General features: G+C 41.3%; 1 protein-coding gene across 1 annotated transcript; it reads left to right on the plus strand.

The window, feature by feature from the left end:
• Positions 1–689: 689 nt before the first annotated feature.
• On the plus strand, positions 690–8,497 carry cyp7a1 (cytochrome P450, family 7, subfamily A, polypeptide 1). Its single transcript, XM_078264954.1, has 8 exons — positions 690–1,077; positions 2,460–2,700; positions 2,838–3,047; positions 3,508–3,702; positions 3,814–4,013; positions 5,322–5,452; positions 5,968–6,146; positions 6,376–8,497. The coding sequence occupies exons 1-8, from the start codon at positions 995–997 to the stop codon at positions 6,676–6,678; spliced, it is 1,542 nt and encodes a 513-aa protein (XP_078121080.1). The 5' UTR covers positions 690–994; the 3' UTR covers positions 6,679–8,497.
• The last annotated feature ends 3,406 nt before the right edge of the window (positions 8,498–11,903 follow it).

Genomic DNA, 11,903 nt, shown 5'->3' on the forward strand with positions numbered 1-11,903 from the left:
CACACACACACACACACACACACACACACACACACACACAGGAGCCCAGCAGGCACAGACCTTGAATATATTTACCAACCCAGATGCACTATCACAGCCTTCAGGTAACTCTGTCCATGGACTCCGGTCAAGGCCATCACACACACACACACACACACACACGCAGGATGCATGGAATCCGATTTCCTAGAGAAATACAAGTAAGATAACCTGCTAGATCAATTTTACTTGATACTATTTCAAAGGACATTCCCGATAGGAAAACCTTTTTTTTATACTACAAAAAAATTATATATAACATTTGTAATTGAGATAAGTCTTTCTAATAGGCTTTTACAGTAAAAGAGACTATTCTGTTCATGCAAAGTGAAAAAAAACATGGATTTGTTGATGTTAAATTATCTGAATAATAGATTTTTTTTTTCAGATTTATCAGATTTCACAATCCTAGCTGCAGGTTTTGAACATCAATCACCATTGGGACATGTAGTTAAGATATGATGGCTGATAAATGCAGAAAAGAAACATCCCTCCTTTGAGTATACGTGCAGGGTTATCGCACAGAAAATCATTGCTCATTTTGTTGCATAACTATTGAAGATAAACTGAATCTTTTCGTTCTGACTCCAGTGATGATAGCATACCGATCGTCTGAATCCGCCCTTTGTACAGGGGCAGGTATAAAAACCTGACACACACTGCCTGTCATCACTTGAGATTGAACCGGCATTCCTCACACAGGCTGCTTGCACAATTTGCAGTGACAAGCAGTGCATTCATAGTCTCTGGGTTGGAAAACTCCAGGAACCTAGGATAGCATCTTTATTACATATTTAATAATCCTTTGTTTTTCTAAGGCTCTTGACTTAAATGAAGCAGGCAACAGTTAGTTAATCACAGTTCCTGTCAGTGTGATCTGTGTGGACCTTCAGTAGCGTTCAGTGAGCCTCCTGAGGTGGTTGATCTTCCTCTCATCTTCATCATCAACAACATCATGACCATTAGCATCGCTCTGATCTGGGCAGTAGTGGTGGGATTCTGCTGTCTTCTATGGCTCGCTGTGGGGATACGACGCAGGTAAGACTACACATAGGACACGTAGGATGCAATTAGTCATTCTTTGTAGTTTAAGTTCTTGTAATTTACATACACAGTGTGTCTGAAACATTTAACATTAATAGGAATCTCCTTTATTTAAACCAACATGTTTTTTTTTCCACTACACTACATGATGCATGTGGACACTTATGTAACCATTGTTATGTAGGCACTGTGAATGACATACGTATGCATGCAGTGTGCGCTAATCAAACAAAAGCTTTTATACAGATGCAGGGCTTTTTTGGAATGCTGTTGATTCACAAGCGTGTCAGTGCTCAGCTGCTGTGGTCAAACTGTAGTCAGATTGACTAAATCAGAGAAAAATTTCTAATTTAAAAATACATGTTACAAAGAGTTTTGTTTACAAGAGTGTCATAGTGACATCCAGGCTGGCTGGTATAACAACATTGGTAACTGGTTTGTAATGTTTTGAAAATGTTGTGGTTGTTGGGAGGGTCATGGTTGAACTTTAAGGAAACTTGGTCTGGATGCGTTTTAATTAATGAATATGGGCTTCAACTGCCATTGTCAATGGAAAAAGGGCACAGTATAGGACTTATTTATCATTATAGTATTTTGGTAGGCATTTTATGCTTTTATTTGACAGTCAATAGTAGGGTGGTGAAGAAAACATGGGAGGTTTGCATGCAATTACATGGTCAACACCCTAAAACCCTTGACCACCGGTAGCTGAGGGGTTAAGGCTCTGACCATGAAACACAACGCCCCTGGTTTGCAAAAGGTTTGGACTTTTGTTGCAGGAATGTAAAAAAGGCCCACTAAACCACTTGGTTTCCCAATCTTACTTAATTTAGTAATTAATCAATGAATTAATGATATTTTCGTCTACTGTTTAGTGCAAACCATGGCATACCATTTTTGGTTGTTTAAGGTCTTCAGATTACATGAAATATTCATGGTTATAATATGGTTTCTATTGGACAAAAAGAAAAAAATTCCATGATGACCCTGGCTTTAGGTTGAATCACTATTGCTGAATATGCGTCAGTTATAGTAAGAAGCAAAGCGTTGCATAACTCTTTAATCTGGGATTTTTACAATTAAGTAATTCAGTCCTCGTACAGTATCCCTTATCTGTCTAGACAAACAACAGACCCTCGAAATATGGATAGCTCAACTGGTAGAGTGCGTGCCCCATGTACAGAGGCTAAGCTCTCGCCACAGTGGCTGCGGGTTCAATACTGACCTGCATCCCTTTGCTGCATGCCATTCCCCCTCTCTCCCCTTTCATGTCTAAGCTGGCCTAAAAAACATAAGAAAACATGTTGACCTTTCATCACTGTATATTTATTTTGGCTTTTACTGAATATTGTCTGCTATCTCTTTCTTGTCAATAGGCAACCTGGTGAGCCTGCAATTGAGAATGGCTTCATCCCCTACCTGGGTTGTGCTCTGCAGTTCGGAGCCAACCCTCTTCAGTTCCTCCGCAGCCGCCAGAAGAAGTACGGCCATATTTTCACCTGCAAGATCGCAGGCCAGTACATCCACTTCCTGTGTGACCCCTTCTCTTACCATTCAGTCATCCGACAGGGGAGACACCTGGATTGGAGGAAGTTCCACTTTGCAACATCTGTCAAGGTAAATATATTTGATTTGATCTTTTATTATTCATAGCACATTTGGTAAGGATATTTTTCGTCTTCCATGGAGGACATTTTCATGCTACCAGTGAGTCCTTCAGTGGTTCCTAAACTTCTTCTTCCTACTCTCACCAGGCGTTCGGCCACGACAGCTTTGACCCTCGCCATGGCCACACCACAGAGAACCTTCACCAAACCTTTCTGAAGACGCTGCAGGGTGAGGCTCTGCCCTCCCTGATAGAGACCATGATGGGCCACCTCCAGGACATCATGCTGAGGTCGGGCAAACTCAGCCCCAGCAAGGACCACTGGGAGGTGGATGGCATCTTTGCTTTCTGCTACAAGGTCAGTCGTTTGGTCCAGACTTTGGACTGGAAGCATACAAGATTTATTTATCAAAGAAACTGCAAGAGGTAGTCTGCTATCGGGCCTAGGGCTCTACGTTTTATAGTGGATACAGTCTGGATTAGACTGACTCACAAAATTGACTTCTACATTTTGTCCAACGAAGTCAATTGTCATTAGACTGAGTAAACCCAGCCCGATCTGCCAGCGATTTGATATCTTCAATCTTAAAAGATTGAGCTTGGTCTGGTGATAGCCAGACTAAATTGTCATGGCTACAACTGCAAAAATAACAACAAAAGTACCCAAGAGAGACTTATTAATAAGTAATTATTCAAGTTTGGACACTGTATACTCTTTGCATGTCCATAGCCCCCATGCCCTACATTTTGACTTGAATACAACCATCCCACAGTTCTAACAGTTCTAACAGGTTTCCTTTTGTCCTGCTGATCTCCAGGTGATGTTTGAGTCCGGCTACCTGACTCTGTTTGGTAAAGAGCTCGGTGAAGACAAGTGTCAGGCCCAGCAGGCGGCTCAGAAAGCCTTGGTGCTCAACGCTTTGGAGAACTTCAAAGAGTTTGACAAGATCTTCCCTGCGTTGGTGGCTGGCCTGCCCATCCATGTCTTCAAGAGTGCCCACAGTGCCAGAGAGGTTAGTAGGCTTTTCCTACGATAATACAATTACAAACTGCCTTGATCTGATGCCACAATGCAATAGAAACTCAAGTATTTGATTGTCTTTTTATTCTTTTCAAATGTCTAGAACCTAGCAAAGACCATGCACGCTGAAAAGTTGTCCAAGAGAGAGAACATGTCTGATCTGATCTCTATGAGGATGATCCTGAATGATTCCTTATCTACCTTCAATGACGTGAGCAAGGCCAGGACCCACGTCGCTCTGCTCTGGGCTTCACAGGCTAACACCCTGCCTGCTACTTTCTGGAGTCTCTTTTATATGATCAGGTATGCTGATAGTTCTCTTTTTCTTTACTGTGTTGGGCTCTCTGGAAATAAAACAGAAGGCAGCCACAAACGGATTGCTCAACTCATGTAACACATGTAATAGTGGTTCAGAATTCTGTCTTAATTTCTACGCAAATAATCATTTAAACAATCTAGGATGATGAATGAAATTTGTGTTTTAATAAATAAGCAGTTGCCAGTTCAAGTTTATCATCTACACAAAGCTCTCTTGACCATGCTTAGCCGGACTAATTTGCTATTCGACTGCAGAGTAAATCAAGGTTTTTCAAACTAAAGGAAGATGGATAGCATCAAGCTACTTCACTGCAAAAAACGATTTTTAAGTTGTAAAAGAACTTAAGAAAAATACAGTGATGAGTGACACAAAAATATTTCTAGTCTCTAATGGCTCTTTATCATAAAAATTAAGCTGTCAGTTATCTGTCAGGTGTGATTTAATATCACAAAACCACATTACTTTGCTTGCAAATAGCCTGGGGCTAGGGTGACTAACGTAACTGCCTTTCTAAAGGGCTGGTCTAACACCAGTAGACCAGTGCAACATACAGTATCCAAGGGTGTGTTCCTGCACTGTTGATCTATTGTAAATATCAGCACTACACGATACACGATACACGATAAACGATACAACTTTTATTATCAGCCAGAGCTGAAATTCTTTTTGCATCCCTGAGTAGCTCACCAAAGAACATACATGAAACATTATGACATAAACACACAAGTAAGGAAACAAAGCATACATGTATAACAACAGAAAATGATATAAACATATCCACAGAAAAGGTCTTGGAGACTTGTAACCCTGAATAAATATTGCACTGTTAATGTAGCTGGTTTAACAATAGGATAGATTGATGTATGCAAGAGTTTTTAAGTCTGTTGCGATTGAAAGAATGAACTATAAAGCGTCTGTTTGAAGGCAGAAACTGATATTCTCTGTGCAAAATATGTGAGGAGTCATTTGAAATATTCCTGGCCAGTCTGAGCATACTATTATTGTGAACTTCCTGAAAGGAGTGTGCTATAGGTAGCTTCCTGAAAGGAGTGTGCTAAAGGTAGCTTCCTGAAAGGAGTGTGCTAAAGGTAGCACTACAATGAACCAGTGTTTTTTAGACTACATATGTGCACCACACATCACAGCTACGATTTCATTCCACTGTAGGAAACTAGACACATGGGGCTGTTTAAATGAAATGAAAGTATTTGTTCCTGCATAGGTTGAAAACAAAGTAATCCAATGTAAGCAGTGACAGAAACGTGACTAACTGCTCCTGTATCTGTACTCAGGAGTCCCGATGCTATGAAAGGAGCCCGACAGGAATTGCAAAAAATTCTGGAGGATTCAGGTCTGACGGTGGACCCTAGCGACCCCACACTGAACCTGACCAGGGAACAGCTGGACAACATGCCTGTTCTGGGTAAGACTACCAATACATTACTAGAAAATAGAAGTAACTTGTACGTCAACTAAGCAACTCAGCTAAATTTATGTCTGGCATTGCCTATATATGGTATACAATAAACAAATGTGGTTTATGTACAGAATTTGAGCATGTTATATTAAATGCAGTAAAGAAATGTTATTAGTTTCTTGGTTCATTATTAGGATCCCCATTAGCTGACGCCTAGACGACCAGCTAGTCTTCCTTAAAACAACATTAAACCTGACAATATGAAAACATTTCATGACACATACAGGAAAAGAAAAGAAACATAACAAACACTAACAAGTATAAAAACTAAATAACAAGAAAACCTAAGAATAAAAAAAATATGTCACATTGGGTTAACATCTAGCTAGCTCACAAAGACAACGATGGAGAATTATTATTTATTACAGCAACAAAAAAATAAGATATAAAACCTTGAGATAAAAAATAAGTGAAGGTGAGTTATGAACCTAACATCTTTCTTTCTGTCTTTCTGTTTATAGACAGCATCATAAAAGAAGCCATGCGTCTTTCCAGTGCTTCCATGAACGTACGTGTTGCCAAGGAGGACTTCCTGCTTCACATGGACAACAATGAAGCTTACCGTATTAGAAAGGATGATGTCATTGCCCTGTATCCACCCATGCTGCACTACGATCCAGAAATCTTTGAGGATCCTTATGTAAGAGCCCTATGTCAATTCAATTCAAAACATTTATTTATTTCTACTCAGAGTTGCAAGAAATGACTCTTTTGTGTGTTTTTTTTGCACTTTTAATTTTCTTAAAAACTGTTTAGCGGTGGCAGGAACCCTGCTACTTAGTGAGAAAACTCCAGAAAACCCCTTCACTTTGTGTTGCCCTACTGAAAACTCATCTTCCTCTCTCCCTCTCTTCCTCTTCATCCCGCAGGAGTACAAGTTTGACCGTTTCCTGGATGAGAAGGGTCAGGAGAAAACCACCTTCTACCGCAGCGGCCGGCGGCTGCGTTACTTTAACATGCCCTTCGGCTCTGGCGTCACCAAATGCCCCGGCAGATTTTTTGCTATTTACGAGATCAAGCAGTTTCTGACTCTAGTGCTGTCCTACTTTGAAATGGAACTATTGGACCCTGCTATCAAAGCCCCGCCTCTTGACCAATCCCGCGCTGGTCTTGGAGTCCTCCAGCCTACTTATGATGTGGATTTCAGGTACAAACTGAAATTGAACTACTGAGCACTTTGTCAAACAGAGTGATTGAAGTACATATTGTACATAGTGTATATGAAGTGTTAATGAAGATGTCTTGCAGTATATGTGAATAGACTGAATTATGTATTTTTTTGTTGCTGTAATTTGCTGCTGATGAACATGTATTCTGCACTTAAAAACTGTTCAAACCCTTCAGCGTATCTGGTAGTGTTGTACCAAACATTTCCTGTCTCTGTTGGACCAGACATCTGGCATCTCAGAGTAAAAGTGCTGAGTAGCATATCCAATTCCTGTGGACAGACCTAGAGCCATAAACATTTATAAAATAAATGTTGTTTTTTTTTGCATGTTTGGCCCATTTACTCAAAATCTTGAGAATTACTGCAAACTGGTTTTTTTTCTTCAAATCAGGCAGCAGGTTTGAATAGATTCCACTATGCCACATTACTGTATCATGGTTTTACATAGTAGACTCCTTAAATCAATCTGCAATTACCATAAGTTGAGACAAGACAAGAGAATATTTTAAAGAATGAAAGTCTTATAGATATAAGATAAGTTGTAGTCTGAGTGCAGAGTACATTTGAATGCTACATTTCTCAAGCAGTTCAGTTGGCTGAAAAGTGGCAACAAAGAGCCAAAGTCAAGAGGGATAGGACAGTGTACACAGAACTAGAAACTTAATAGGAAATTCTTAACTAAAGAACTAAACAGGTCTTAACTAAGGCTCATGAACACACATTTGCACAAGGCAGTGTGACATTTCTGCTGCATAGATGACTGTACAGTTTGTTTAATAAAGGTGTTTGTGAATAACAGGTATGTCCAGTTTTCAAACAATTGTCCCGTTCAGTCATACTCTCATTTCATTGAGAAGGAAGGTAATTCAGTTATTGATATTACTGTTATCACATGAAAACAAACTGCACATCACGATTTATAAGCGTTTACCTGCCACATTATTAGTTTACATGCTCTGTGAATAGGGTAAAGTGATGTGATGAAGCCAGGTCAGAACACCATTGTTAACATGCACAGCTGTTTTACATTCACTGACAATCTGAAGGTTTTTCACCGAACAAAAGTGCAACCCACATGCATGTGTTGACGTGTACACACTACAAACAGATAATAAATCAATACATTTGTACACTTGTCTGTGTGCCATGTTCTGATGTCTCTACCTGTTAAACTGCAAATGCAGCAGAAATGTTTCCTCGCCCTCCTCTCTACCTCTCTCTCTCTATACATATACATTATATACACACCTATGATTTATATACTATATATGTATCATGTAATACTGTAGGTAACAGATAAAAGCTAAAGTAAGTGGATCACTCCTTGTTTACTTTTACACTGTCTACTTTTAAGTGATGAAATTGCTATTAATTAATCTGTTGGTTGTGTGCTGCCACAATGTTTTATGGCTTGTCTACTGTTTTTTTTTTTTATGTATTGTTTTGTTGTCTTTTGTACCGCCAACTGAAGATCAAATTTCTCCTTGAGGGACAATGAACTCTGAACTCTGAACGGATCTTGGGTTAATGTATTTAGTTTGTCATAGTAACGGTTTAAAAGTATTCTTTTTTAACAGTGTTTAGTGCTTACTGTAGGTATCATGTCTCAAACTCATTATTCCAGTGTTGTAGTCAAGACCACCTGAACTGAGACCAAGTCAGCAGCAGCGATGCACTACACGGTTGCTGTCTCTGTTCATCTTTTCTCTCCATGCCCTTATGCACAATCTATAAGTTTGTTCTGTATATAAAAAACTGAACATGAAATGCTATTACTGTAAATATGTCTCATTATCATTAAAAATGAAAGAACATTAAAATGACAGGACGAGTAAGTCTGATGCAACTGCTGAGCTACACATTCAGACGTGACTAAACTTATGCTGAAATTCCCCTGTACGCTTGCTGCATGCTCTTTTCACACCCTACTGAGTTCAGTTTTCACAATGCATTGTGCAATGCTTCAGATCGGTACAGACAGCTGGGTGTGTTCATAGGTACAACACGCCTGATCACCTTTTAACCCACAGAGCTAATTGCAGGAATGCTTCCTTGATTGTGGTTTGGGATTAAAACACCGGTTCCCTTAGTAGTACTTCCGGGAAACGAACACCCGTTTCCTGGGGGGAAATCTTGTGTCTTTTTTTGCTTAAAGTGCTCATATTATGCTTTTTGGCTTTTTCCCTTTCCTTTATTGTGTTATATATCTTTTTTGTGCATGTTATAGGTTTACAAAGTGGAAAAGCCCGAACAGAAGTGAGATGTCTCACTCTGTAGCTAAAACAGAGAGCTCAACACACAGGGTGAAAAGAGGAGCTGCAGCAACGTGCAGTACAACAAAAATATGATGTTTTTTGAAAATTAAACCATGTAAACCTATTCTGACATAACCTCTAAATACAATTATGAACCTGAAATTGAGCATAATATGAGAACTTTAAATTATTCTGGGACACAAACTCAGCTCCCCCACTTGATAGCCCTGTGTGCCTCACGTGATGCCCCCTTACATCCATGGTGAAAAGACATATATTAAAAGATCGATTTTGGGATTGTATTAAACAATATCAACAATTTTAATTGGAGAATCAATTGTTTTAACCCAGCCCTATTTAAAAGGCTAAAAAAAGCATAAAAAAATATATATGACATGGTTTTCTACTATAGTAAGTTTCAGCGCACATTGGATAAGTTAGCCCTTGGCAGAAATCTTTCTGCAGCCTCGGCCACTAACTTGTTGCTCTTGCTACCAGTATTACCTGCTCTGTTTTAACAAACATGTTTCCATCTAATTGTCAACGAATTTTAAGCAAAATGTCGCAAAAAAGAAAAAATAAGAAATTGCAGTTAGAAGCGTTTGATCAACTGGTTTAGAGCGAATAAACTACACTACGCAAAGCGTAGTTTCGTCACAAGTTGACGTTACGCATGGTTGTAGGTTGCAAACCGGCTTGCTAAATCAACGAGTTCAGAAGCTAAGTTCTTTGGCTTACAAGTTATAAGCCACAATGTACAAGTTGGCCACCTGTACAGAACAGAGGGTTGTGGCAGAGACATTTGGTGTCAGCAAGGCAACCGTTCACCGCTGTGTGTACCAGGGACGTCGTTAGGCCTATTTTAGGGGGGGCTGAAGCTACAACCAAAATGTTCCTAAGCCCCCCCAAATAATAATAATAAGAAAAATAATAATTAGATTTTTTTTTTTTTTTACAGTGCACTATCACTCACTACGTTGAATCAATTTTCCTTCACCATTCATCTGTTGGTGTCATTGTGCACTGCAGTCTGTTTTATTTTTATTTCACGAACTGTCAACTGGTCAAAATGGCAGTGTTTTAGAGAGAGGCTCACGAGCGGCCGCTTGCACAGTAACAGTATGTGGACGAGCGAGGTAGAGAGTTACTGAAGAGAGAGAGCGCCAGGCAGCATTAAAACAAAGCAGTAAATCAGAGAAATAAAATGTTTCGCCGATTTATGACTCAAAATGCAACTGTAGCAAGTATCTCACTATCATTAATGTTATCCAAATTCTATATTAGAAACAACAAATAATATATCCAGCCACAAAAAAGCCAGAAAGTCAAAAGTTAGACAGAAGTACAAAGAGTCAATGGCTATGAAGATGATACACCGTCTTGTCTCTTCTCATTGGTTTAAACTGACAGCTATCAGAATGCTGCAGACCGGTGTGTTGCAACAAAGCCCGTCTACGGAAAGCCGTTCCACTCCCTATTCAGCCCCATTGTACCGAATTTGGTTGCAGTTCCACCAGAGTTGGGGTGGGGGTGATCGCGGTCCAGTGCTAAATGAATGGGACTCTACGGAGCTAGACGGCTAAATTTGTCTCTTTCGCCTGATTGTCGTAGCAAACCTCTTTCTAGCACGTGTATTAACAGGGAGAGGCTAACCTGTCAGCTGTGTTGTCGATGCCTCGAGAGAACAAAGGACGACTCAGAGCTTGCCGTAAAGCAGTATCTCGCTAGCCTCCCCTTTCAAATGCAACATTCAAATTACTACACAAAAAATGATATCCTGAGAAAAGTGGATTTTGAGGGGTATAGCTCCATAGAGTCCCATTCATTCTGCACTGGCCTGTGAGCGCCCCCTATATGGAACTCTGGTGGAACTGCAACCAGTTCAGAAGCCGGAAGTAACGAGAGAGTGGAACTTCTTCCCTTATTAGAAATTCTTTGGTTGCAAGTAGCTGCAGGATTTATCTTGTCCATCCATCCATCCATCTTCATCCGCTTATCCGGGGTCGGGTCGCGGGGGTAGCAGCTCCAGCAGGGGACCCCAAACTTCCCTTTCCCGGGCCACATTAACCAGCTCCGACTGGGGGATCCCGAGGCGTTCCCAGGCCAGGTTAGAGATATAATCCCTCCACCTAGTCCTGGGTCTCCCCCGAGGCCTCCTCCCAGCTGGACGTGCCTGGAACACCTCCCTAGGGAGGCGCCCAGGGGGCATCCTTACCAGATGCCCGAACCACCTCAACTGGCTCCTTTCGACGCAAAGGAGCAGCGGCTCTACTCCGAGCTCCTCACGGATAACTGAGCTTCTCACCCTATCTCTAAGGGAGACGCCAGCTACCCTCCTGAGGAAACCCATTTCGGCCGCTTGTACCCTGGATCTTGTTCTTTCGGTCATGACCCAGCCTTCATGACCATAGGTGAGGGTAGGAACAAAAACTGACCGGTAGATTGAGAGCTTTGCCTTCTGGCTCAGCTCTCTTTTCGTCTAACGGTGCGATAAATTGAATGTAATACCGCACCTGCTGTGCCGATTCTCCGACCAATCTCCCGCTCCATTGTCCCCTCACTCGCGAACAAGACCCCAAGGTACTTGAACTCCTTCACTTGGGGTAAGGACTCATTCCCTACCTGGAGAAGGCACTCCATCGGTTTCCTGCTGAGAACCATGGCCTCCGATTTAGAGGTGCTGATCCTCATCCCAGCCGCTTCACACTCGGCTGCGAACCGATCCAGTGAGTGCTGAAGGTCACAGGCCGATGATGCCATCAGGACCACATCATCTGCAAAAAAGCAGCGATGAGATCCCCAGCCCACCGAACTGCAACCCCTCTCCACCCCGACTACGCCTCGATATCCTGTCCATAAATACTACAAACAGGATTGGTGACAAAGCGCAGCCCTGGCGGAGGCCAACTCTCACCTGAAAGCGAGTCCGACTTACTGCCGAGAACCCGGACACAGCTCTCGCTTTGGTCGTACA

This window comes from Sander vitreus, chromosome 12, assembly GCF_031162955.1.
Source record: "Sander vitreus isolate 19-12246 chromosome 12, sanVit1, whole genome shotgun sequence".
In the NCBI taxonomy this organism is placed as follows: domain Eukaryota; kingdom Metazoa; phylum Chordata; class Actinopteri; order Perciformes; family Percidae; genus Sander; species Sander vitreus.

What these genes read in the sequence shown, in the direction of transcription:
- cyp7a1 (XM_078264954.1), top strand. Translation starts at nt 995, where the DNA reads ATGACCATTAGCATCGCTCTGATCTGGGCAGTAGTGGTGGGATTCTGC. An exon ending in GCTGTGGGGATACGACGCAG is followed by an intron (nt 1,078 to 2,459) that starts GTAAGACTACAC and finishes TCTTGTCAATAG; the next exon opens with GCAACCTGGTGAGCCTGCAA. An exon ending in AGTCTCTTTTATATGATCAG is followed by an intron (nt 4,014 to 5,321) that starts GTATGCTGATAG and finishes ATCTGTACTCAG; the next exon opens with GAGTCCCGATGCTATGAAAG.